The 27,006-nt window shown below is 41.5% G+C and overlaps 1 protein-coding gene across 5 annotated transcripts in view; it reads right to left on the bottom strand.

The window, feature by feature from the left end:
* Positions 1-27,006, bottom strand: part of LOC126281792 (lysosomal alpha-mannosidase-like) — a 275,270-nt gene that overhangs the window by 74,410 nt on the left and 173,854 nt on the right. For all 5 annotated transcript variants that reach the window (XM_049981026.1, XM_049981035.1, XM_049981016.1 and 2 more), the window contains 3 exons: positions 22,118-22,317; positions 6,065-6,270; positions 5,766-5,977 (listed from right to left, as the gene is read on the bottom strand). In XM_049981026.1, the coding sequence (XP_049836983.1) occupies positions 5,766-5,977; positions 6,065-6,270; positions 22,118-22,317 (618 nt within the window). The remainder of the gene's footprint in view (positions 1-5,765; positions 5,978-6,064; positions 6,271-22,117; positions 22,318-27,006) is intronic.

Raw genomic sequence — 27,006 nt, 5'->3', positions numbered from 1 at the left:
GGTCCATTCCTTCACCCTTCCTACATACTGGAGTCACCTGTGCTTTTCTCCACTCACTTGGGACTTTATGCTGGGCAAGAGATTCACTATAAATGCAGACTAGGTAAGGAGCCAATGTCGTAGAGTAGTCTTTGTAAAACCAAATTGAGATTCCATCCAGATGTGGTGATTTATTTGCTTTCAAATCTTCCAGTTGTTTCTCTACACTAGGGATGCTTATTACTATGTTGTCCATATGGGAGTCTGTCCAATGGCCAAATGATTGGTGGTTGTTAGAGTTTAACGTCCCATCGACAACGAGGTCATTAGAGACGGGGCCAAATGATGGTATGTTTGCACAGTTCTCCTGTATGAACAATTTCTTGAGTGTTAAATTTAAAACTTTGGCTTTTGTTTTGGTATCCTCAACTGCCATACCGAACTGGTCAACAGGGGAATGAATGGAAGCCTTAGACCTGTAAATCTCATCTAACCTTCCCTGTCATCATTTGTGTGTTCCGTTTTGAACCGAGAGTGCAACAGCCTCTCTTTCCTCAGCGTTCCTCGAATTTTGTTATTAAACCGTGGTGGGTCTTTTCCATCCTTTAGCCACTTACTAGGCACATAACTCTCCATGCCACGATTTACAATCTTCTTAAACTTTGCCCATAATGCCCCTACATCCATCTTTTTTGTACTAAGTGATGCCAATCGACTGTCTTGGTGAGGTGTTAATAACTGCTTATCTGATCTATCTAGCAGAAATACGCTACTAGACTTCTTGACTGAATTACTGACTTTCATAACCGTAGTTGTTGTAATGACATCATGATAGCTAATTCCCTTTTCTTTTCTGGACAGAGTGAAGGTAGGACAGAATGAAGTCACGGTATGAGAGAAGTAAAGACTGAAACAAAACTTCAGTTTGGGAAAGAAATCGAACAGCATAATCCTGGCATATTGGATCAGCGAACACAGCTGTTGGTTAAATAGTTACAGCACTCAGCAGAAATTTTATTTTCACCCGATTTCTTCTCTGTAAATGTGAAATGCTAACTATCTTTAGTGCATCAAAATATTCGAGGGCTTTGTTTGATATAACCTCTCTGCCTCTCTGACCATCATGTGACCACTGGTATAGATATGTTAAATCTTACAGAATTTAAATTAGTCTCTTAGACAAAATAGGGAGAAAGGAGGAACTGCCAAATTTGTTAAAAACAGTTTTAAATTTAAAAACATTGATGTTAATAAATGTTGCTTAAAGCAGCACTTAGAAGCATGTGCAACAGAGATAGAATTTCATTATAGGTCCTTTATAATAGTAGCCATATATAGAGCACCTACAGGAAATTCCAACCTGTTTATAAACGGTCTTGAAGATTTATTATCTCATCTAAAATTAAAAAAAAAAAAAACAAAGAACTAGTGGTTGGTGGTGATTTTAATATACACTCCTGGAAATTGAAATAAGAACACCGTGAATTTATTGTCTCAGGAAGGGGAAACTTTATTGACACATTCCTGGGGTCAGATACATCACATGATCACACTGACAGAACCACAGGCACATAGACACATGCAACAGAGCATGCACAATGTCGGCACTAGTACAGTGTATATCCACCTTTCGCAGCAATGCAGGCTGCTATTCTCGCATGGAGACGATCGTAGAGATGCTGGATGTAGTCCTGTGGAACGGCTTGCCATGCCATTTCCACCTGGCACCTCAGTTGGACCAGCGTTCGTGCTGGACATGCAGACCGCGTGAGACGACGCTTCATCCAGTCCCAAACATGCTCAATGGGGGACAGATCCGGAGATCTTGCTGCCCAGGGTAGTTGACTTACACCTTCTAGAGCACGTTGGGTGGCATGGGATACATGCAGACGTGCATTGTCCTGTTGGAACAGCAAGTTCCCTTGCCGGTCTAGGAATGGTAGAACGATGGGTTCAATGACGGTTTGGATGTACCGTGCACTATTCAGTGTCCCCTCGACGATCACCAGAGGTGTACGGCCAGTGTAGGAGATCGCTCCCCACACCATGATGCCGGGTGTTGGCCCTGTGTGCCTCGGTCGTATGCAGTCCTGATTGTGGCGCTCACCTGCACGGCGCCAAACACGCATATGACCATCATTGGCACCAAGGCAGAAGCGACTCTCATCGCTGAAGACGACATGTCTCCATGCGTCCCTCCATTCACGCCTGTCGCGGCACCACTGGAGGCGGGCTGCACAGTGTTGGGGCGTGAATGGAAGACGGCCTAACGGTGTGCAGGACCGTAGCCCAGCTTCATGGAGACGGTTGCAAATGGTCCTCGCCGATACCCCAGGAACAACAGTGTCCCTAATTTGCTGGGAAGTGGCGGTGCGGTCCCCTACGGCACTGCGTAGGATCCTACGGTCTTGGCGTGCATCCGTGCGTCGCTGCGGTCCGGTCCCAGGTTGACGGGCACGTGCACCTTCCGCCGACCACTGGCGACAACATCGATGTACTGTGGAGACCTCACACCCCACGTGTTGAGCAATTCGGCGGTACGTCCACCCGGCCTCCTGCATGCCCACTATACGCCCTCGCTCAAAGTCCGTCAACTGCACATACGGTTCACGTCCACGCTGTCGCGGCATGCTACCAGTGTTAAAGACTGCGATGGAGCTCCATATGCCACGGCAAACTGGCTGACACTGACGGCGGCGGTGCACAAATGCTGCGCAGCTAGCGCCATTCGACGGCCAACACCGCGGTTCCTGGTGTGTCCGCTGTGCCGTGCGTGTGATCATTGGTTGTACAGCCCTCTCGCAGTGTCCGGAGCAAGTATGGTGGGTCTGACACACTGGTTTCAATGTGTTCTTTTTTCCATTTCCAGGAGTGTAGATACCCTGAAAAACACTGTCAGCAAACAGTTACTGAACTCAGTTACATTCTCATTCAATTTCCCAACTAGTGTATACAAATGTTTTAAGATTGCCATTGATATCTTTATAGACAATTCTAGGCAACTAAGCCACATTACAAAATCAGTAATAAATGGGATATCTGATCATGACATGCAACACCTAATGTAAAATTTTGAAAATTGTCAGGGTAAAACATCTACCAGAACTGAGTACTGAAGGCCAATAAAACAGTCAAAACTGAGAAATTTAGGAGATTGCTCTCAAGGAGATTAATTGAATGGTTGTTTATAACATGCAAGAGACAAATGGAAAATACAAAACATTCATTAATAAATTTAGCACCTCATTTGAAAATTGTTTCCCCTGAAGGTAACTCAAACTAAGCAGAAGTCTAATAAGAAACCATGGATAACACAAGGGATAAAGATACCGTGATATAAAAAGGTAACTATCTGATATGTAGGGACACCTTTGTTACTAACATCGTAGCTCATTACAAAAATTACTACAAAATATTGAAGAAGGTTATCCAGAAATCTAAACACCTGCATTATGAGAAGAAGATAAATACATCCAGCAATAAAATGAAAACAATATCGGATACAGTTAAGTCAAAGACAGGTAGGACCAGAAATTAGGAGGAATAAATAACCCTAAAAATATGTATGGATGGATATGCGTGTGTGTGTGTGTGTGTGTGTGTGTGTGTGTGTGTGTGTGTGTGTGTGCGCGAGTATATACCTATCCTTTTTCCCCCCTAAGGTAAGTCTTTCCGCTTCCGGGATTGGAATGACTCCCTACCCTCTCCCTTAAAACCCACATCCTTTCATCTTTCCTTTTCCTTCCCTCTTTCCTGATGAAGCAGCCACCAGCTGCGAAAGCTCGAAATTTTGTGTGTTATTTTATTGTGCCTGTCTACTGGCACTTTCTCGCTTGGTAAGTCTTGGAATCTTTGTTTTTTATATATTTTTCCCATGTGGAAGTTTATTTCTATTTTATTTACATCATCAATGTCCTTAATTCATTAGACAACAGATTAGAGGCAACCGGCATATTTGGTGACCTGTCAAAGGCTCCTGACTGTGTGAATCATAGCATTCTTTTAAGTAAATTAAGTAGTGCTGCAAAGTGGTTTCAGTCATATATTACTAATAGCAAACAAAGTGTGTCATTATGTAACACCTTAGCAGTAGGGCAATCAGACATCATCTGACTGGGAAGAAATTACATGTGGTGTTCCCCAAGGTTCCATACTAGGTCCACTACTTTTTCTTGTATATATTAATGGCGTCTCGTCTGTTACATTACCAGATACCAAGTTTGTCTTATTTGCAGATGATATAGACATTGGAATAAATAATAAATCAAATATAAATTTAGAAAGGACAGCTAATCAGATTTTTACTGACATTAATAAGTGGTTCATAGCCAATTCACTGTCATTAAACTTTGAAAAGACCCACTATATGTAGTTCAGAACTTCCAAGAGATTTCCTTCTAGTGTATGTATAAAATATGATGTCATGGAAATAGGAGAAGTACAGAGTGTAAAATTCTTGGGATTACAACTTGATAATAAATTCAGTTGGGAGCGACATACTAATGAAATGCTAAAACACCTAAACAAGTCTGTGTCTGCAATGCGAATGATGTTAGACAAAGGAAATATAAATATAAAAAATACTGGCATATTTTGCTTATTTTCATTCCATTATGTCATATGGTATCATATTTTAACTCCACAAACTGAGAAAAAAATTTTAGAATCCAGAAGTGTATAATAAGAGTAATGTGTAGTGTAAATCCAAGAACGACATGTCAAAGTCTATTCAAAGAATTGGGCATACTAACCACAGCTTCTCAGTGCAGTTATTCCTTAATGAAGTTTGTTGTAAATAATACATCTCTTTTTCCAACTAACTGCATAGTACACAGTATCAATACTAGGAATAAGAACAATATACATAAAAATTTAAAATCACTTACTCTTGCCCGGAAAGGAGTCCAGTATTAAGCAAAAACTGACTAATCTGACCAATGTTTAATACAAACAGTAATTGTTCCAGGAACTTTAGTAAAATTTCAAACCTCATAGTGCCAGCTGCCAAGGAAAGATTAACAGTTGTATAAGGTTTGACTGTTTTCATGTGTTTGACTGAAGGAACTATTAATACAGTGGGTTTTCCTTGGAACTACGTTAAATGAAATTCACCAAAAAATTATATGTTATTGCCAGATAATATCATTTGGAAAGAATTTTCAGCTGTCAGGAAGTGGAATGAAGATAATAATTACTCTTTAAAATTATTTTCAGGTTATGTGTCTGAGGAGTTAACAGGTCCTTGTTGCATATGTGAGTTAAAGAATGGTGTTAGCTGTTCAAATGGATTTTCATTCTCATTCAGAGAAATGAAGGTATCAAAATGATGGAAAGTGACACAAGAATGGTAATTAATGAAAATTTATCCTAACATCTGGCACAGTGCCTTTGTTTTATCTTTATGTAGGTCAAGATCACGGGTGAGCAAAGTAATGAAACCTGTGTGGCACACAGTACTTAATGTTTTCACAATCCAAATTTAGTTTTATTCCTGTTGTACCATTCATTAATGTTGTCTAGATGTAACACCATCCATGCAAGAGAATATCTTTAACACTATAATATTTTAGTTTACACTATAATATTTTAGTTTCCCTAGTAGAATTTTTAAATTTGCCCTATAGAATGCCTTGGTTAGGTCACAAGAAATCCCAACAGGGCAAGTTCACTTCCCCTGTACAGCTGTAGCATTGCTTCCAGAAAAATGCACTGAAATAATATATTGTGATGATTGCTGTTCCCATAGACAGCACTCTGCATGTTCTGGGACATTGTAAGTACTGTACCTTGTTTCCAATTGTGGAGTCCATTCCATCATCTGCTAGATCTGATTTCCCACGCACTCTGTGAGGCAACTCTTCAACATAGTATGATTTGTATCCTAGAGGAGGAACATCTTCAGCTTTGAAAACCATCTCCACTGTAGCTTTACTCTTTCGTCCTGGCAAATTGAAAAGTTGTGATGGAATTGGTACAAGCTGAACTGGCAGTTGTGTACCTTTACAGAGGAGAAAATTGAAAGGCAAATTAATTACAAGTTTCAGCAGTCATAAAACTAGTCCATGTGAATAAGAAGCAAAATTACCTGCAGGATCTCTGACAGAGTAAGATACACCTGTCACTGGAAGTCTGACGTAGTGGGATATGACATAGCTAAGTGGATTATAAACAGTCACAGTAAAAACTTGTGATTTCTCAGAGATGGCACAGTCACTGATATTCAGGAGAAGACATGACTCAAAAATCTCTGGTTGGTGGCTACTTTCATCCTTATTTTTGTGCATTAGTTTCCTATGAATAAGGAATAAATATAAACCAATTATTGATGCTATTCGAGCAAAGTTTGTCAAAGCTATAACAGATAAATTTTAATGTGTGTACCTTATTCAGTCATTGTTTCAGTTGCCCTAAAAGCAAAAACACACAGTAATGCACTGATTCAGTCATCACTTCTGATTATCCTACTAGTTAGGTAAAGATACTATAGGATGCAGTAGTTCTGACGAGCACCGTATAGGGGCAAGCAGTGGAAGGTGGGACAGGGAACAGTGTGAGCGAAGCACCTGCTCCATGGACACATCGTGGGACTTGGGAAAGCCTGAATCTGACACACTGGGCAGTAAATGAGTTGAATGCCAGGATGGCCTGGCAACTGAATGTGATACAGTAAAAGCATTTACATTCACTAAAATAGCCAAAAATGCCTAAAGCTGAAGTACAGAAAATATAAGGACTTTTGGAATTGGTGGAAGCCCTAGAACACACTAAAATTATTACCATATATGTATGACATATTGTTTAGAAGTCATTAAGTGATAAAGTGGTTCAGGATATTGGTAGTACTGACTTAATATGATAATAGGACTTATATTAGCATCAGAGTTAATTTGATTTTCAAAAAGTTTGAAAAGTTATGAAGACCAATGAATATCAGAGTTCATAGCACACATAAAAAAGTTTTTACATGTGCTATGAACTCTGATATTCTTTGGTCTTCAGAACTTTTCATCTGATGCTCTGCTTGCTTTGCACTGCTCTACTGAATCAAGTCAGTTAAGTATCTGCTAAAAGCCTATTTAGAAATGTGAGGCCTCATTTCCGTTTCATTCTTTCTTTGCAAGTGAATTTACAAGTTGAATTTAAATCAGTGCATTAGGATACCTCAGTTCATTTGTTAATAATTCTAATTTAATATATTTGGAAATTTATGCTTAATTTAATGAAATTTCACTGTCTATTATGCTAAGCCACATTAATGCTTAATTATTTTTTGGGCAAAAGGCAGCAGTACACAACACCGAACCTTAGATACAGCTGAGCCAGAGTTATTGTCTGTGTGCCTGCCTAGTCGCTATAGGTTGCTGTTGATAGGACTTTGGCGAATGCACAGTTGGTTTGCTCATCCAAAAGTAGCCAATGAGCTCACAAAGACTATCATGGATAGTCTTGCTAACATTTTTCTATCAATGAATCTGGAGAATTTACAGATATAGATAAAGAGGGCAAACAACAGAGGCCAACGATGGAAAAACGGTTTTGCTGAAAGTACCTTATTCTTATGTTTTTTAGGGTGGGAAACCCAAATAAGATACTTAGAAAACTATCACCACCCATTTCTTCACATTTTACAGTTAAATTTATTAAATTAAGCGATTTTTAAAGATTTTTAAAAATTAAATACTTAAAATAATTTAAAAAGGAGTTGTGATGAATGTAGATGACGTTGGTAGCATTGCTGAAAAACATTTGCTGGCAAAAAAAGGACTTTTTTATTTTTGTGTTAACAGATGGTGTTTTGTTTACTGTCAACCTAACCTCACTTTCCTATTTCCTGTACATGTGCTCAGTACAGTGTCTAATCGAGGTTGTAAAAACTCTGCTGACAGTTTTTGTTATATCTGTGGTGAATTTGTGATTAAAAAACACCAAAGAAATATTACAGGCATTCTTTGGCACACATAAGGTACGTTATGTGTGTGTTGAAGATCTGAGAAAATGGTCCAAAAAGGAGAAAAAAAGCCTTTAGATTTGCTGTTCCTATGATATGGAGGGAGCCAAGAAAATATTCCAATGATTGCTACTTGTGCAGAGTTGATATTACTGGTCATAATTTGAAAAACAAGAAGCTAATAAGCTACCCAAACCTTCCATCCAACATCCGACCAGTAGGGCATGGTGTAGATTTGCTGGTTCCTGGACCACCAGATGATTTATATTTTATTCCATCAGAAGTAATTTCTGATGTATAATCGAATTTATGTGAACCAGATGATGATGGATTCCATTGTAACAGAAAGTCTAGAGCCCAAATTTTTACTCAGACCGACCTTAATGATTTGGTTAGGGATCTGGGCTTAATGAAAAAAAAGCTGAATTACTTGGCTCTACATGAAAAGAAAGGAACTTATTTGCAGTTGCAACCAGCATATACATGTATAGAAAGAGAGAGCAGCAATTTTCCAAGTTTTTTCAACAAGAAGGTGCTTCAGTGTACTGCCCAGACATTCCCAGTCTGATGAATGAGTTTGATATTGAATACAAAAAGGAAGACTGGAGGCTGTTTATTGATTCATCCAAAACTAGATTAAAAGGTTGTTTAATTATACAATGGTAACATATATGCATCTATACCTATTTGACATTCTGTACATATGAAAGAAAGCCATGAAAACCTAGAAAATGATATGTGGTGATCTAAAAGTAACATGCATAATCTTTGGTCAGCAAAGTGGCTTTACCAAATTTCCATGTTTCTTGTGTGAATGGAACAGTAGGGCTAGGGACCAACATTGGTGCAGAAAGAAGTGGCCTATGAGAGAGTCTTTAAAACCTGGCAAGAAAAACATTCTACACAAGAACCTTGTAAATCGAGAAAACATACTCTTACCTCTATATATAAACTTAAGCCTAATGAAACTGTTTGTAAAGGCTTTGCCTAAAGATGGACCATGTTTTAAGTATCTCTGCTAAAAGCTTCCATACCTTTCAGAAGCTAAACTAAAAGAAGTTATCTTTGTCAGACCTGACATTAGAAAATTGATGTTTGACGTTAACTTTGAATCTATAATAACCTTAAATGAGAAAGAACCATGGGTATCATTCAAGGCAAGTCATTACAAATTTCTTAGGACATGAAAAAGATCCAGAATAAATTTCTATTATAGCTACAATGTTAAATAAGTTTGAAACTATATGATGTTTAATGAGTCTGAAAGTTCACTTTTTGAACAGTCACTGAGGCGTAGAGCCATATAATGATCCTGCCTTGGAGGCAGTTAAGTGGGAGATGTGTCTCAGAGCTGGATAGTGACAGATGGTGATGTGAGACTGGACACGTACGTAGTTTATATATCAGCCGATAGAGGACAATATTAGATAGAGGGACTGTGATTTTTGTTTCGATTGTGCCCACTAGAGTGCAATAAAGTACTGGAATGTTTTTCATAAACTGTTCTAGTATTTTCATAAAGTGTTATTATACAGGGTGTTTCAAAAATGACCAGTATATTTGAAACGGCAATAAAAACTAAACGAGCAGCGATAGAAATACACCGTTTGTTGCAATATGCTTGGGACAACAGTACATTTTCAGGCGGACAAACTTTCGAAATTACAGTAGTTACAATTTTCAACAAGAGATGGCGCTGCAAGTGATGTGAAAGATATAGAGGACAACGCAGTCTGTGGGTGCGCCATTCTGTACGTCGTCTTTCTGCTGTAAGCGTGTGCTGTTCATAACGTGCAAGTGTGCTGTGGACAACATGGTTTATTCCTTAGAACACAGGATTTTTCTGGTGTTGGAATTCCACCGCCTAGAACACAGTGTTGTTGCAACAAGACGAAGTTTTCAACGGAGGTTTAATGTAACCACAGGACTGAAAAGCGATACAATAAAGGATCTGTTTGAAAAATTTCAACGGACTGGGAATGTGATGGATGAACGTGCTGGAAAGGTAGGGCGACTGCGTACGGCAACCACAGAGGGCAACGCGCAGCTAGTGCAACAGGTGATCCAACAGCGGCCTCGGGTTTCCGTTCGCCGTGTTGCAGCTGCGGTCCAAATAACGCCAATGTCCATGTATCGTCTCATGCGCCAGAGTTTACACCTCTATCCATACAAAATTCAAATGCAGCAACCCCTCAGCGCCGCTACCATTGCTGCACGAGAGACATTCGCTAACGATATAGAGCACAGGATTGATGACGGCGATATGCATGTGGGCAGCATTTGGTTTACTGACGAAGCTTATTTTTACCTGGATGGCTTTGTCAATATACAGAACTGGCACATATGGGGAACCGAAAAGCCCCATGTTGCAGTCCCATCATCCCTGCATCCTCAAAAAGTACTGGTCTGGGCCGCCATTTCTTCCAAAGGAATCATTGGCCCATTTTTTAGATCCGAAACGATCACTGCATCACGCTATCTGGACATTCTTCGTGAATTTGTGGCGGTACAAACTGCCTTAGACGACACTGCGAACACCTCGTGGTTTATGCAAGATGGTGCCTGGCCACATCGCACGGACGACGTCTTTAATTTCCTGAATGAATATTTCAATGATCGTGTGATTGCTTTGGGCTATCCTAAACATACAGGAGGTGGCGTGGATTGGCCTCCCTATTCGCCAGACATGAACCCCTGTGACTTCTTTCTGTGGGGACACTTGAAAGACCAGGTGTACCGCCAGAAACCAGAAACAATTGAACAGCTGAAGCAGTACATCTCATCTGCATGTGAAGCCATTCCGCCAAACACGTTGTCAAAGGTTTCGGGTAATTTCATTCAGAGACTACACCATATTATTGCTACGCATGGTGGATATGTGGAAAATATCATACTATAGAGTTTCCCAGACCTCAGCGTCATCTGTTGTTGACAATTGTAACTACTGTAATTTCGAAAGTTTGTCTGCCTGAAAATGTACTGTTGTCCCAAGCATATTGCAACAAACGGTGTATTTCTATTGCTGCTCGTTTAGTTTGTATTGCCGTTTCAAATATACCGGTCCTTTTTGAAACACCCTGTACCTTTGTGTAGGTAAAATGTTATAAATGTGTTTTTGTAGTATGAATGATGCATGAGTGTGGTTTAAGGTTAATATGAAGATAATTGTTTAACGAGTTATGTAATAGGATTTAGTGTGGGAACGTTTCGAATAAGTATGGATATGGACTAAGGGGATTTTTGTAGAATAGATTTGTAAAGTAAGTTTATGGTAAAGGGAAAATTAACTCAGGTATAAATAACAATAGTAAATAACTTTATGCATAAACAAAACTTCAGCATATTTGATAATTATGTCTGTAAAAAGTGCAGGTGTGAGGTTTACTGTTTTGCGATTGGTTATGGATGAAAAGAGCGGATTGACGCGGGAGAATGTTGTTTTGCTATTGGCTGTTGAGTAAACTGACCAATGGTAAAGCAATATCCTTAGCGCGCCTTTCTCTGCTGGTAGAGAAGACTTAGAGTATTCTAGAGAAGAGTCGGAGCCTAGCCGGACGTGTGTAGTAGTAGTTCTGATGAAAATGATAAGTTGCCAGATCTAGCCTTGTTTCATACATCAAAAGTGTGGTAAAGTGATGGCATAATTATTCCGATGGGTGTGTAGAAATTTTGCAATTTTTAAGTGAATTTTGTGACGAGGAAAGACATATATCCCACATGGTGTATTGAGCAGGTCAGTGGCTAAAAACTGTGACTGCATTTGGTAAGTTTCAGAATTGAGGACAAAATTTCGAACCTTTCATTTCGTGTGAAAACTTTCTACTGGAACGTAGATTAGTGACTTTAATCAGCGCTGGTTCACGTCGAAGTACAGTAGGTTTCGCTTGTCATCCCTACTGATGATATGCTGAGTCAATGTTCACAGGCAGGTGCAGTTCTGTCCCAATATGGGAGACATTAGTGAAGAGCAAGGAGAGCGTTTTCATCATGACATTAAAGTGATGGAAAAACATTACCAAAGCCACTGGAACACCAACATAATGGGGGACTACTGTTGGTCACTTAACTGAGAAGTTCAGCAAGTGACTCGTAGAATAAGCTACTCAAGAAGCTTCAAAGAAAAAAGAGAATTAAAATACAAACCAATTTCCATTGACAAGTGAAACCTTTATTTACACATATCATTGTTTTAAGTAGCTCACTGTAAATATAAACCATGCTTTTGTTGTAACAAAATGTTTCATTAATTTCCCTATTAACCAAATAGCACAGGTTTTTATACTGTATAGTAAAAAGCATATTGCTCAAAAACTATCGGTGATACAAAAAAACTAAGGCTACATTTGGATTCAGCTCATAAAAAAATCTATGAAGTGCAGGTGCCAAAGTAAAAAAAAAGTTTTTCAAAATTTTTTTTTTCATTGGCCTGTGTAATTTACAAAGATACTTGATCAAACAGCATAATAGAATCCATATATGAAAAGGGAAAAAGTAAAAGTATCATATAGAATGCGTCAGCTAAAAAGTCAAGGGTTTCAAGCAAATGATAAATGAACAGAATAGAATATTCAGGATTTAAAAAATAGTTTTCTTCAAGAGGATTTGAGAAGACACATGGAAAAATATCATAAGAGATACTCTTATTGATAAGAATCTAAATGAGACAAAACACAAACTTACATTGGTTATATACCACATTCCATCATTCATTCACTCAGTCATTCAGGATGAAAAATGGCAAAGTGACCAACAACAGTGAAAAAACTTTTACAAGTGTTCCAAGTTTTCACAAAATATTTGAATTTTTCAAGACATGAATTTGAACCAAGAGCAATACAGAAAGAAAAGTTCTGGCAGAATGTACACGATGATGCTGTTTCAGTAGAAGTGATTATAGCTGAAGCAAATATGGGTGGTTCTTCAGTTTCTCTCATCATATATGATGACAAAATAAGCCATATGTGTACAGCTGGCTGTCAGTATATAAAGAGCACAAAATTTTGGCATTCAATCCTGTCACCATCACTAGGCGCCCTGATGAGCTGACACTGGCTAGGAGGCTGTTCATTATTTTCACCACTGCTACCCCACCCACCCAGTATTATATCTGTTGTCTGCTCCTTGGAGTCATGCCAGTGCCCCAGCAGTCAATCCCTGAACCCAGTTCCTTATGTTTGCTAAAAGTCTCATTCTTAGACCTGATTAGACCTACTACACAGTCCCAAGATTTACTGAGGTCATAACCAGTACCACAGTTGATTAGTTGGTCCCTGGTTCATGTCTTAGATTCTTTCCTTGTTAATACAGTTCCATTAACCCTCGAGCAGGCGCGCCGGTGCGTAGTGTGCCAGTTTTAAATAATGGCATATCAAACATGTTGGCAACAATGGAGACCTTTGAAACTCGACATATTCCTTCATTACTGTTCTGACGACTGTTATGCGCAGTGCAGTAATTGTCGGTACTAAGGAATTTGTTAAATGGAGAATTTAGTGTAATGCTGTCACTTATGGCAACTCAGTGCACCGCGCGACTGGTCATGTACGTATTTATTTACATCTTTGAACATAATGGTTCTTTTACTTACAACATTCCTATGGCCTGTGTTCAATATACATTTTTATTTTGGGGCAAGAAAGTGTTTAACTAAGGAGGACCTTGAATGGCTCTTGAATGAAGATCTAGATTTTACGAAAGACATAGACACTATATTGGATGATGATACTGATGGGGAAGTGGAGTTAATTGCTTGTAGTGACTATGAAACTGAAAGTGAACAAGAGTATGAGTCAGACGAAAATGAAGACAATAAGTGTCAATCAGGTTCTACTGGTGAGTGGTTTGTGGGAATAGACAAAACTTCTAAATGGAGTAAAAGTTCTAGCTCTGCCATAAGCAAAGTGAGAAGGAAAAATATTGCAATAATTTTTCCTGGACCCAAGGCTGTTGCGAGGAATGTGACAACTGAGATTTCTGGATTCCTCAGGAAATTTAAGTTGGAAATGATCAATAATATTGTGAAATATACAAACAAATATATTCAGTTCAAACCAGAATTTTCTGATTATCAGAGAGAAAGAGACTAAAAAGAAACTACGAGAAGTGAAATACTGGCACTCCTTGGGTGCTTTATCTCTTCGGAATGAAGAGACCTAACAACACGAATGTAACGGAACTGTGGAATACTGATTGATCAGGAATCAAAATGGGAACAGCTGTGATGAGCTACAAGCGGCTTCTATTCTTGCTGCGTTGTATTCGTTTCAATGTTGAAAGCACAAGAGAAGAGAGGAGAAGATCTGATAAGTTGGCCACAGTATGTTTGATTCTGGATGAGTTTGTAACCAATTGAAAAAGTATGTGCAGCATTGGTGATTTTGTGCTTTTTGTGGTCATTGTGGATTTGTGCAGTATATCCCCAAAAAATCTGCCAGATATGGCATTAAGATATTTGCGCTTTGTGATGCGAAAACATTATTTATGAGCAACCTTGAGGTATATTGTGGAAAGCAGTACAATGGACCTTATGCAGTCTCAAATTCAGCGTTGACTTGTGAGTCATATAGAAGGATCCAACAGGAATTATTATGGACAATTACTATAAAAGTTGCCCATTGGCTGTGTCACTATTAGGTAAAAGGTTACATGTATTGGGACACTCAGAAAGAATAAATGAGAAATTCCCTTGAAATGCCTGCCTAAGAATAATTGAGTACATGGTTAATCCTTTTCCAGATATAAAAATTATTTGACGTCGGTTTCATATGTACCAAAGAAGAACAACTTGGTTTTATTGTTGTCAACTATGCATGCTTCAGGTACTATTAATGAAGATTCTTGAAAGCCAGAGATTGTGTAAGATTACAATGCCACTAAATGTGGCATTTATACAGTCAATCAGGTGTGTGGCACATATTCTGTGTCTTGTATAACGAGAAGGTGGCCTTTGGTAACCTCTTTTGCTCTAATGGACATTGCTAGTATCAACGGCCAGATACTTTTTTACTCAAATGGACGAAATTGAAAGGTTGCATGAAGAGTATTTCTGAAGAACCTGGCTTATGAGCTCATGAAACCACATCTAATAGGAAGAGCCAAAATTCAGAGCCTTCCCAAGGACATATCGCTGTCCCTTCAAAGGTACAGTACAACATCTGAAAAAGTTGAGAAGCATTTGGCTAAGAAACAGGGACTCTGTGTTATTTGTGGAAGGGCCAAGAATATTAACAAAATAACAAAGTGTGATTCTTGTAACAGGTTTGGCTGCAGGAAGCATATGAGTGTTAGTCACTAAGTAGCGAACATGGCCTGTCTGTAAGCTGTTATTATATGGTTTCCGTAGGCATTAACTACGAGTATATTAATTTTCAATGCTGACAGCGAAATATAGATTTTGTAGAACTATGTCATTTATGTGTTTAGAGGTATATCAGATTTTCTAAATGAAGCATAACTAACAGCCATGTTAAATAACAAAACATTCTTTCTCACTATAAGGGAGCAAACAGTGTATAGATATTTCTTGGATAGATATGTAATATTTTATCTTAATATTTTCCACTGTGCCCATAATACATTATTTGTATTAATTTCACAATGAAATTTGTTATTTCAGTATTATTAATATCATTCTGAGTGATACTATATCTACCCTTACAAACAATAAACTAATTAATATCAATACTAGTGTGAGAGCACACATTAGTATAGAACTAAGAAGTGAAAGTGATGCACAAAGAGTGCCACACGACTGCTCATGCAATAAAAAAAACGTGCACCTGCCGGAGGGTTAATGTGATGCTGGGGCGAGAACACAGGTACATTTACTCAGCAGATTATGTTCTCTGACTGCAGTCTTGTTGGCCTGAATTGAATGAGTACACCATTGCTGTTCTCAGAAACAGTTGTGTATATAGCATACCAACTGTCTGTTGTATTATTTGCTTCACTGGCAATGGAAAAATACACATTGCCCTCATTTGCCAGCAGGTGCTCATCCTTAATGTGTTTTGTCCCCAATAAGGCCACAGTGTATGGTGCAATTGCAGAAGCAATTTTCAGTTTCTTTTCCTCCACTGCTGTAGGTATAGTACATAGTGCCTGCTGAATCTGCCCTTCTGTGTAGACATTTTTCTTGAAGGCCACCTTCAGGTGTTTTAGCTTATGACTAAAATTTCAAATGTCAGAGAGTGTTTGCCCTATCTACTATGGAGTTTAGTACACTGGTTCTCTGTAATGCATCATGGAAATTTTGAGCATCAAAGTACAAGCGCAAATGAGTCTTCTTTTGGTGCTTGTTCCAGTTGACTTGTTCAGAAAGAAGTCCAGAAAGAGTAGTTTACCGTCCACTTCAGTCATCATTGAATTGTGTTCAGGTGACAAGAGTTGAGATGTGTGATGAATCCAGTCAGCTCATATCTTCCATGTGGCCACACTGTGAAGGTGCCACAACACAGCGGAAGAAATAGGTGGGTTTTAGGGGCCAATAAGTTGATCACAAGTGGTGATACTGGGTTGCCCTTTGCAACCCACTCTATCTGCACATAGTACACCCACCAAAGATAAAATATCTGGAAGTCAGAACATGTCTGAAAACACTGGTAGCCTCCTGGGTAAACTGGTGTCAGTAACTTTCAGAAATTCCTGTAAGGGGATACTACTGAAAATGGAGATAGTGTCAAAGCTTATTTGGATGTTTAACTGCTCTGAATGTACTATCAAGAAGTTATGAGCAGGGAGGTGGTGAGAAATGAGCAAAAAGACAGGTGGATGCTTTGGCAGAGGGCTGCAAATAAACAGTGTGGAAGATGAGAATGGGGAGGAAATGATAGCACAGAGGGGGTGGAATCTGTTGGATGGAGGGTGTGGGGACAGTATGCTAATGTAGGTTGGGACTGGGATAATTATGGGAGCAGAGAATGTGTCATAAGGGTAACTACCATCTGAGTAGTTCAGAAAGGTGGTGGTGGAGGAAAGGATTCAGATGGCTTCAGTAGTGAAGCAGCCATTAAAATGAAGCGTATTGTGTTCAGCTGCATGTTGCGTCACAGGGTGATGTACTTTGCCCTTGGCCACAGTTTGGTGGTGGCCGTTCATCCTGGTGGACAGCTGGTTGGTAGTCACACTAATATAAAAAGCTGTGCTATGATATAAAACACTGTGCTATGATTGCAGCATAACTAGTAAAAGACATGGCTGCTTTCACACGTGGCATGGTGCCTGATGGTGGAATAGGAAGTGCTGGGTGTGTGGATGGGGTAAGTTTTGCACCTGGGTCTTCCACAGGGATATGATCCTTGTGGCAAGGGTTTGGGATGGCGAGTGGCATAGGGATGGCCTAGAATGTTGTGGAGGTTGGGCGGATGATGGAACACCACTTTAAGAGGGTTGAGAAGTATCCGGCATACAATGTCCCTCATTTCAGGGCATGATAATAGCTAATCAAAGCTCTGGCAAAGGATGTGGTTCAGTTGTTCCTGTCTGGAGTGGTACTGGCTGATGAAGGGGACAATCTTCTGTGCCTGGTTGTTGGGGGTGGTGGGAGGATTGAAATTGTGAGGGGAAATGGCCCAGGAGATATGTTTGCTATGGGGGATGGTGTCTGTCTGTGAAGACCTTGGTGAGACCCTCAGCATACTGAGCAAGGGAGTTTTTGTCACTGCAGATATGCCGTCCTCAGGTGGTCAGGCTGTATGGGAGGGTTTTGTTTTAGTGTGAAAGGGATGACAGCTGTCAAAATGCAGGTAATGTTTGCGGTTTGTGGGGCTAATGTGTACATACGTGCAGATGGAGCCATCATAATTTTTTGGAAATTTGTGGTAAGTTCCTATGGGACCAAACTGCTGAGTTCATCAGTCCCTAGGCTTACACACTACTTAATCTAACTTAAACTAAAGACAACACACACACCCATGCCCGAGGGAGGACTCAAACCTCTGATGGTGGGGAGAAGCACAAACTGTGACAAGGTGCCTCAGACCATGTGGCTATCCCATGCAGTGAACTATTAGAGAGGAGGAGGTCAACATCTAGGAAGATGGCAAGCTGGGTTGAGGAGGACCACATGAAGTGGATGGTGTTGAATTTGTGAAGGAATGAAGATACGGTGTCTTGGCCCTGAGCTCAGATCATGATGATATCATCAATAAACCTGAACCAGATTAGGGGTTTGGTGTTTTGGGAGACTAGTAAGGTCTCCTCTAGATAGCCCATAAAAATGTCGGCCTAGGAGGATGCCACGCAGGAGCCCAAGACTGTACCGCAGATTTGTTTATAGATCTTCAAGTGAGAAATAGTTGTGGGTTGGGCTAAAGTCGGTAAGGTGTATGAGAAGAAGGACGATGGGAAAGGTAGGGTCCAGTAGCGGTAAGACCATGGGCACAAGGAATGTTGGTGTTTAGGGAGCTGTTGTCAACAGCGGCCAGTAGGGATCCTGGAGATGAAGGGGTGGGGATGACGGAGAGTCAGTGAAGAAAGTGGTTGGTATCTTTGTTGTGGGAGGCTAGATTATGGGCAATTGATTTGAGGGGGTTGGTAAGTGAGAGCCAAGATTCTTTCAATGGGGGCACAACAACCAGCTACTACGGAGTGTCCAGGATTGTTGGATTTGTGGATTTTGGGGAGCATGTTGAGAGTGGGTGTGCAGGGTGTCCTAGGGGTGAGAAGGGAAATGATTCAGCAGAGATGTTCTGGGAAGGGCCTAAGGCTCTTCTCTTTTTTGCTCATTTCTTCCCACCTCCCTGCCCCACAACCTTCTGATGCTGTGCCTGTTGGTATTCTAGTCCCTGAACACTCCATCAGTTCGTGAGGTGTGCCTGCTTGTGTGTGTGAATTTTGTGTGTCTCTCTTTTACTGATGAAGGCTGTGGCTGAAAGCTTTATGTAAGTGTCTTTTAATTGTGCCTGTCTGAAACTTGGTGTGTCTGCTTTATCTAATCTGAAATTTATGTAATGTTTCATACGTAGGTGATACTATCACTACATGTTTGTGTTAGGAATTCTTTATTTAAAAGTAAGCTTGTGATATATGAAATAATGATAAATCCTGCAAATTCATAATTAGCAGTTTATTTTGTTAATGAAAACCTCCACTCAGATCTACAAAAATTAGGGCAACCAATGCATAGTGTTAAAATTGTGAATTAAACAGGTGTAGTGGCAGAAAAGGCAACAATAATTCTAGTTGTCACTGATCTTTAATACTGATAAGTTAATTAATGAAAATAATAAATTTTTGAAAATATAAGATAATTGGATATTCAGAAAGCAATGGCAGGAGAACACACACATGTAAAGGTTAAGGAAATCTGCAAGCTTTCAGAGCTAGTGGTTCCTTCTTCTAGTAGAAGGATTGAAGGTAAAGGTAAAGGGATGAAGTAAAATGACTGGTGAAGTTTAGGATACGTTGAGAGTTCAGCAAAGCTACCAAGAACCCTGTGTTATTGGAGACTTACCAGACTGAATGAGAAGGAAAAACTGATTGTTGAGGATGGCACTGGATGAGATTTAAAAAACTGAGTAATTTAAGGTGCAAGACAGGGTAATACCTACTAAGCAACACAGAGATTATTTGCAAAACATCACCCAAGAGTTAATAAGAGCAGAAAGCTAAGTGCACTGTATGTGGTAGAGGTGGGGACAGGGAAAAACAGACAGGCCAGAAAATAAAAGGTACAGAAAACTAAAAGGGAGTGAAGAAAGGAGTAGTTAGCCCACCCAGTTAGCTGTGTGGTCTAACACACTGCTTTACACTTGGCGGATTAGTGTGAAGGTCTGGTGTGCCAGTCAGTCGGTGGATGGTTTTTAAAGTGGTTTTCCGTCTGCATTGGTGAAAGCGGGCTGGTTCCCCTTATTCCGTCTCAGTTGGACAATGTCGGGGTTGCTGTGCAAACACTATCTCCATGTACGCGTACACCATAATTACTCTACCACGCAAACATTTGGGGTTACACTTGTCTGGTGTGAGATGTTCCTGGGGATGGGGGTTTGGGGTGGAGTGTGTGTGTGTGTGTGGGGGGGGGGAGGGGGAGGGGGAGGGTCCACTGGGGGCCAAACAGCACAATAGCCCTGGGTTCGGTGTGGGGCAGCAGTGGGATGAGTGGACGGCTGTAGCCTCTTGTGGGGTTGTGAACCACTAAGGGCTATGGCAGGGAGAAAGCTGCTCCGTCGTTTCTAGGTCCCCAGTTTCAATACAAGGAATAGTTACTGACAAGAAAAACTGGACTGCAGAAATTAAGGAAAATAATTACAACTACCTATACCAGCCCTATAACTGGCAAAAGCTATCCTATCAAAGGTTGAGCCACCTGTGAAATGACACATACTGTGTATCAGGTATTACATAAACTCAATATAGATTTGCAGGTTTGTCCTACCTCGAGGAATAATTTTGTTAAACTGTGTTAACTTTTTGAGTTTTCTATTCAAATGAAGAAGTAGCTTCTCATTTATCTCTTTTGAAATGCCTGGGGTCTGAGCACTGAATGCAGCTGACTGGGATGAAAACATGCTGATGGTGACTTGCAAACAAGGATCTGTGTATCTTGGGGTATATGGAGTGCGGGGGCAATGGTTTGCAATATTGTTCTTGTATATGGCCATTTTGTGTGTAAATGCCCATGCAAGCCACTTGGGAGTGGAGGGGGAAGCAAGCACTATCCAGAGTGACATACACTCAACATGTGGACGGAGCAACACCAGCTTGCCAGGCCATATGGATGACTGGATGTGCAGATGTGAACTACAAAACCACATCGAGACACTGGTAGCTCCTACCATGGAGTGACTGATGGAGCTGTCTGTGGCCGCAGTTTGTGTCACTATAGTGACTGTGTTAAGCACAGTCATGCAGCAACCTACAGTGTTGACACCAGCAGCTCTGATCGATGTAAAAGGTTGAAGTGTGGCAAGTGTGAATTTCTTACAGGTTGCCTCCTATGACCACACAGCTGACAAAGATTGCAGCAAGCAGCAATTTTTTACATTACGCCAACCCATCCATCACCAGTATTTCAGTGTGATCACATGACAGGCAACCATTGGTGTTACTGAAATTGGACATGCCACCACAGCATTATGACAGGGTGACTGTGAGAAACCTGGGACACCTACACATCAACACAATGGACCAGGGCTCATGTAAATAGTGCCCAACCAACTGGCAAAGCGATTGAATTTGGCAACTATTGTAGAGCAGGCTATTGTCGTGTAATCCATAGAAGCATACTAACTCAATCATCATCTAGTGGTGCAGCTACCAGCATGATTCAGCATCATTCACTGGCATGATTCATCAAGGGGTCCTGCACTGTGCACTGATGGGCCAGAGGATTGAACTGGGATGCTACTAGGATCTTGGGTTTGACACAGGCCTGCATCACTGTACAGGATCATCAAATGAGCCTAACTGCGACATGAGCACTGCAGAGTTTGTTTCTGCTTGTCCCCTAGTGCACAGAGCACCTGGTGTGAGGAAGTCAGAATGAAAACTCTACACCTATTTCCCCACCCTTTCAACAGTACAGACACTACACAGTTATAATAAGTTTCTGAAGTTACCAGAAATGACAAACATGTGAATAAATTAATAATGAGTAAAGATAGTTGTGTCAGCTGTAGCTTTCAGAATTTAACACAGCTTCTTTGACAGCAGAAAGTGAATGCTGGAAAACAGATGAGAAGAAGGAATTTGGTGGTGATGAAGGAAACTTGATTCCAACCTACTGATAATCAATATGCAATAAGACATTATTTCCGGAATTAAGTAATTAGTTTACTGTGGTGGTACTGATGGAATACAGATAAGTGTTGAGTTTATACTACTCTTAGTACCAGTCACAGAGTAACCTGTTTATTATTTAGCATAATGATACTTTTAACACAGTTTTCTACAGACAAACAACAGGCAGAGAAAGGCAGTTCATATGGCATTAATTCATCCTGAATTAGACTGATTCCTTCTGTATTACATCTTTTACATGTAACAATTGTATTTCCATTCAAGCAATTAAGCTAGATTTACTCTCAACCATCAACAGATGAATCTTAAAACCATCTCAAATTTAACTTGCTGTCTATCATTAAATCACAAATAATAACTGTCTGCTAACACTTTCTAGTCAGTACTGCTAATAAATAACAACAAATTTCTACATGAGATGAGAAAAATTATATGAAGTATAAGGTAGCTTACCTGAGAGCATTGTTTGTTATTTTTTCACATCCTGTAATAGCTTTATGTAAAATGAGTGCATAATCATCAGCAACGTTTTGCTTCTCAGTGCCTGTGATCGCATCATGATGCTGCATTATGCCTAAAGCATCTCTTAGTGCATCTAAATATTTCAGATCTTCGGTGTTCAGTACAGCCAGTACAAAGAGTTGCTTACATACCTAAGAAAATAAAAAAAATTTAATGCTGTAATCATTAGAAATAGAGCACAAGATGCATTTATGTGTCCTTTTATACCATGCTAGTATTTGGCTTCAGTGATTCAGGTGGTAATGATTAACATTTTAAGGCACTGAGAGGTGTCTTAATCAGCGTCCTTGCTAAATATGAAGGTACGAATTCAAGGAGGTGAAGAGAATCATTACTAACAACTGGTATTACAGTGGCAACATTCCAACAATGCAGTAGTAGCATTTGGAGGATGTCCGGTCATGTCAACATATGGGAGAGCAAGAAAGTCGGCCTCTCACAGTAATATTTTGCCAGGCTGCTGTCAGAGGTCAGCATTAGGTAACACTGGTGGTAGTGTAGTGTTTTAACAGTGCATAGCAATTAAACAGAGTATGGTACTGCAAAAAGAGCAAATAGCAAGACTATTTGTATCTGGGAAGGAAAAATAAGTGACACTTCCATTACATCTTCATTTAGAACCAAATCAATTACAAAAGTGGTTAAAGTTATAATGATGATTTGTGACTTGCTGCATACATATGAGATTAATAAGTATGGCTTCAAATATTGGTGTTACATGTGTTTGACAGTTTGTTGAAACAAATGTTAATTAAGAGAATCATTATAACAACTAATATTACAGTAGCCATGTTCCAATAATGCATTAGTTCAAGATTTCATCTTGTTTCTGCCTACTCCCTTTGTGTCATGCTTTCATGATTTTTCCCTCATGTTTGGATGTATTTTTGTGAATTTTTGGATGTATTTCTACATTATTTGTATTTGTTTTTATCCTCCATCATGGATCATTGCTCCTTCCATCTGTGTGAATGCAGAAAAGTTTTCTTGTCCCTAGCCAGAACCCAGTACCACATACTGCTCCTGCATTGTTGCTTGGCTCATGGAATCTCCCCCCATCCCTGTTGCTTTACCATCAAATTACCCATGTCTGGCTGCCACCCTTCCTGCCACAGTGACCTCCATCTTTTCCAATTCTGCAAGTCTTTAACCCTCACCAACACAGTCCTGCAAAACCATATCAATCAGACCCAAACCCCCTTGCAATACCTCCCCTACATCTGTAAAATTCTCCTGCTATGCCATCCCAATTTCCTGGAACCAGTGACACACAATGAAACTCTTTTCCTGCAGGAACTTGAGCAACATGTGCAATGCCACCTCAAAAAACTCTCCAACCTGTTCACTTACTACTCCCACCTTGGAATCACCCTCAGCTAACTTTTCAGAATTTCTTAACCTCAAACTTTGTCTTACCATTGTTCCTCAAATCCCTCAACATGCAATCTACACTCCTGGAAATGGAAAAAAGAACACATTGACACCGGTGTGTCAGACCCACCATACTTGCTCCGGACACTGCAAGAGGGCTGTACAAGCAATGATCACACGCACGGCACAGCGGACACACCAGGACCTGTGGTGTTGGCCGTCGAATGGCGCTAGCTGCGCAGCATTTGTGCACCGCCGCCGTCAGTGTCAGCCAGTTTGCGTGGCATACGGGGCTCCATCGCAGTCTTTAACACTGGTAGCATGCCGCGACAGCGTGGACGTGAACCGTATGTGCAGTTGACGGACTTTGAGCGAGGGCGTATAGTGGGCATGCAGGAGGCCGGGTGGACGTACCGCCGAATTGCTCAACACGTAGGGTGTGAGGTCTCCAAAGTACATCGATGTTGTCGCCAGTGGTCGGCGGAAGGTGCACGTGCCCGTCGACTTGGGACCGGACAGCAGCGACGCACGGATGCACGCCAAGACCGTAGGATCCTACGCAGTGCCGTAGGGGACCGCACCGCAACTTCCCAGCAAATTAGGGACACTGTTGCTCCTGGGGTATCGGCGAGGACCATTCGCAACCGTCTCCATGAAGCTGGGCTACGGTCCCGCACACCGTTAGGTGGAAACACTTTTTTTCCACTAATACTACCAGTCAGATTCAACAAAAGACCAGTGTTAAGCCCTGCCTGACTCAGTTCATCCTCCATCCAGTCATGATCCACCCTCACTGTCGCTAAATCACCCTCAGCTAACTTTTCAGAATTTCTTAACCTCAAACTTTGTCTTACCATTGTTACTCAAATCCCTCAACATGCAATCTACACTCCTGGAAATGGAAAAAAGAACACATTGACACCGGTGTGTCAGACCCACCATACTTGCTCCGGACACTGCAAGAGGGCTGTACAAGCAATGATCACACGCACGGCACAGCGGACACACCAGGAACTGTGGTGTTGGCCGTCGAATGGCGCTAGCTGCGCAGCATTTGTGCACCGCCGCCGTCAGTGTCAGCCAGTTTGCCGTGGCATACGGAGCTCCATCGCAGTCTTTAACACTGGTAGCATGCCGCGACAGCGTGGACGTGAACCATATGTGCAGTTAACGGACTTTGAGCGAGGGCATATAGTGGGCATGCGGGAGGCCGGGTGGACGTACCGCCGAATTGCTCAACACGTAGGGTGTAAGGTCTCCAAAGTACATTGATGTTGTCGCCAGTGGTCGGCGGAAGGTGCACGTGCCCGTCAACCTGGGACCGGACAGCAGCGACGCACGGATGCACGCCAAGACCGTAGGATCCTACGCAGTGCCATAGGGGACCGCACCGCCACTTCCCAGCAAATTAGGGACACTGTTGCTCCTGGGGTATTGGCAAGGACCATTCGCAAGCGTCTCCATGAAGCTGGGCTACGGTCCCGCACACCATTAGGCCGTCTTCCGCTCACGCCCCAACATCGTGCAGCCTGCCTCCAGTGGTGTCGCGACAGGCGTGAATGGAGGGACGAATGGAGACGTGTTGTCTTCAGCGATGAGAGTCGCTTCTGCCTTGGTGCCAATGATGGTCGTATGCGTGTTTGGCGCCGTGCAGGTGAGCGCCACAATCAGGACTGCATACGACCGAGGCACACAGGGCCAACACCCGGCAACATGGTGTGGGGAGCGATCTCCTACACTGGCCGTACACCTCTGGTGATCGTCGAGGGGACACTGAATAGTGCACGGTACATCCAAACCGTCATCGAACCCATCGTTCTACCATTCCTAGACCGGCAAGGGAACTTGCTGTTCCAGCAGGACAATGCACGTCCGCATGTATCCCGTGCCACCCAACGTGCTCTAGAAGGTGTAAGTCAACTACCCTGGGCAGCAAGATCTCCGGATCTGCCCCCATTGAGCATGTTTGGGACTGGATGAAGCGTCGTCTCACGCGGTCTGCATGTCCAGCACGAACGCTGGTCCAACTGAGGTGCCAGGTGGAAATGGCATGGCAAGCCGTTCCACAGGACTACATCCAGCATCTCTACGATCGTCTCCATGGGAGAATAGCAGCCTGCATTGCTGCGAAAGGTGGATATACACTGTACTAGTGCCGACATTGTGCATGCTCTGTTGCCTGTGTCTATGTGCCTGTGGTTCTGTCAGTGTGATCATGTGATGTATCTGACCCCAGGAATGTGTCAATAAAGTTTCCCCTTCCTGGGACAATGAATTCACGGTGTTCTTATTTCAATTTCCAGGAGTGTATTTAGAATCCCATACCGCTCACCTGGTTCAGATTCATTGATGACATCTTCATGATCTGGATTGAGGGTGAGGACACCCTATTCACATTCCTCCAGAATCTCAACACCTTCTCCCTCATTCACTTCAACTGGTCCTACTCAATGGAACAAGCCACCTTCTTTGATGTTGACCTCCACCTCAAAGATGGTTACATCAATATCTCTGTCCATATCAAACCTACTAACCACCAGCAATACCTCCACTTTGATAGCTGCCACCTGTTCCATTCCAAGAAGTCCCTTCCATACAGCCTAGTCACCCACAGCTGTCACATCTGTAATGAGCAGTCCCTCTCAAAAATCACCAAGGCCATAATTACCCTCCCAACCTTGAACAAAAACAGATCTCCTGTGTGTTCTCTCCTGTCACCCACCACTTCCCAAAGTCCCACTGTCTAGCCAAAGAGGAGCATTCCCCTTGGACCTCAGCAGCCCCAGGACTGGGAGCAACTAAATCACATTGACTGCCACAGTTCAGGCTACCTCTCGTCATGCCCTGTAATGAGAAATGTCCTACCCTCTGTCTTTCCCACCCCTCTGACAGTCATATTCTGCTACCCACTGAACCTACACAGTATCATTTCCATCCCTAGACAACCCCTGCTTCTAACCCCTTGCCCCATGGCTCATATCTCTGTAGTAGATCTACATGCAAGATGTCTCATATATCCCCTCACCACCACCTACTCCAGTCTGGTCACAAGCACCCCCTATCCCATCAAAGGCAGGGCTACCTATGAAACTAGTAATGTAATCTACAAGCAAAGCTGCAACCATTGTGCTGCATTCTACATGGGCATGACTACCAACAAGCTGTCTATCCACATGAATGGTCATCGACCAATTATGGCCAAGAAACAGCTGACTACCCCATTGCTGAGCATGCCACCCAACACAAAATTTTTCATTTCAATGGCTGCTTCACAGCCTGTGTCATCTGGATCCTTACCCCCAACATCAGCTTTTCTGAATTCCATAGGTGGGAACTATCCCTGCAATATATCCAGTGGTGGATACAGAAAAGCTTCTAGGAGGGGGCACAAAAGATATCTTGAGCTACCTTTACTTTTACCATAGTAAAAAATAATCAATTCACGTGCA

Source organism: Schistocerca gregaria, chromosome 1, assembly GCF_023897955.1.
Source record: "Schistocerca gregaria isolate iqSchGreg1 chromosome 1, iqSchGreg1.2, whole genome shotgun sequence".
Lineage (NCBI taxonomy): Eukaryota > Metazoa > Arthropoda > Insecta > Orthoptera > Acrididae > Schistocerca > Schistocerca gregaria.
The sequence above is the reverse complement of the archived record's forward strand: the minus strand, read 5'-3'. Positions and strand labels throughout refer to the sequence as shown.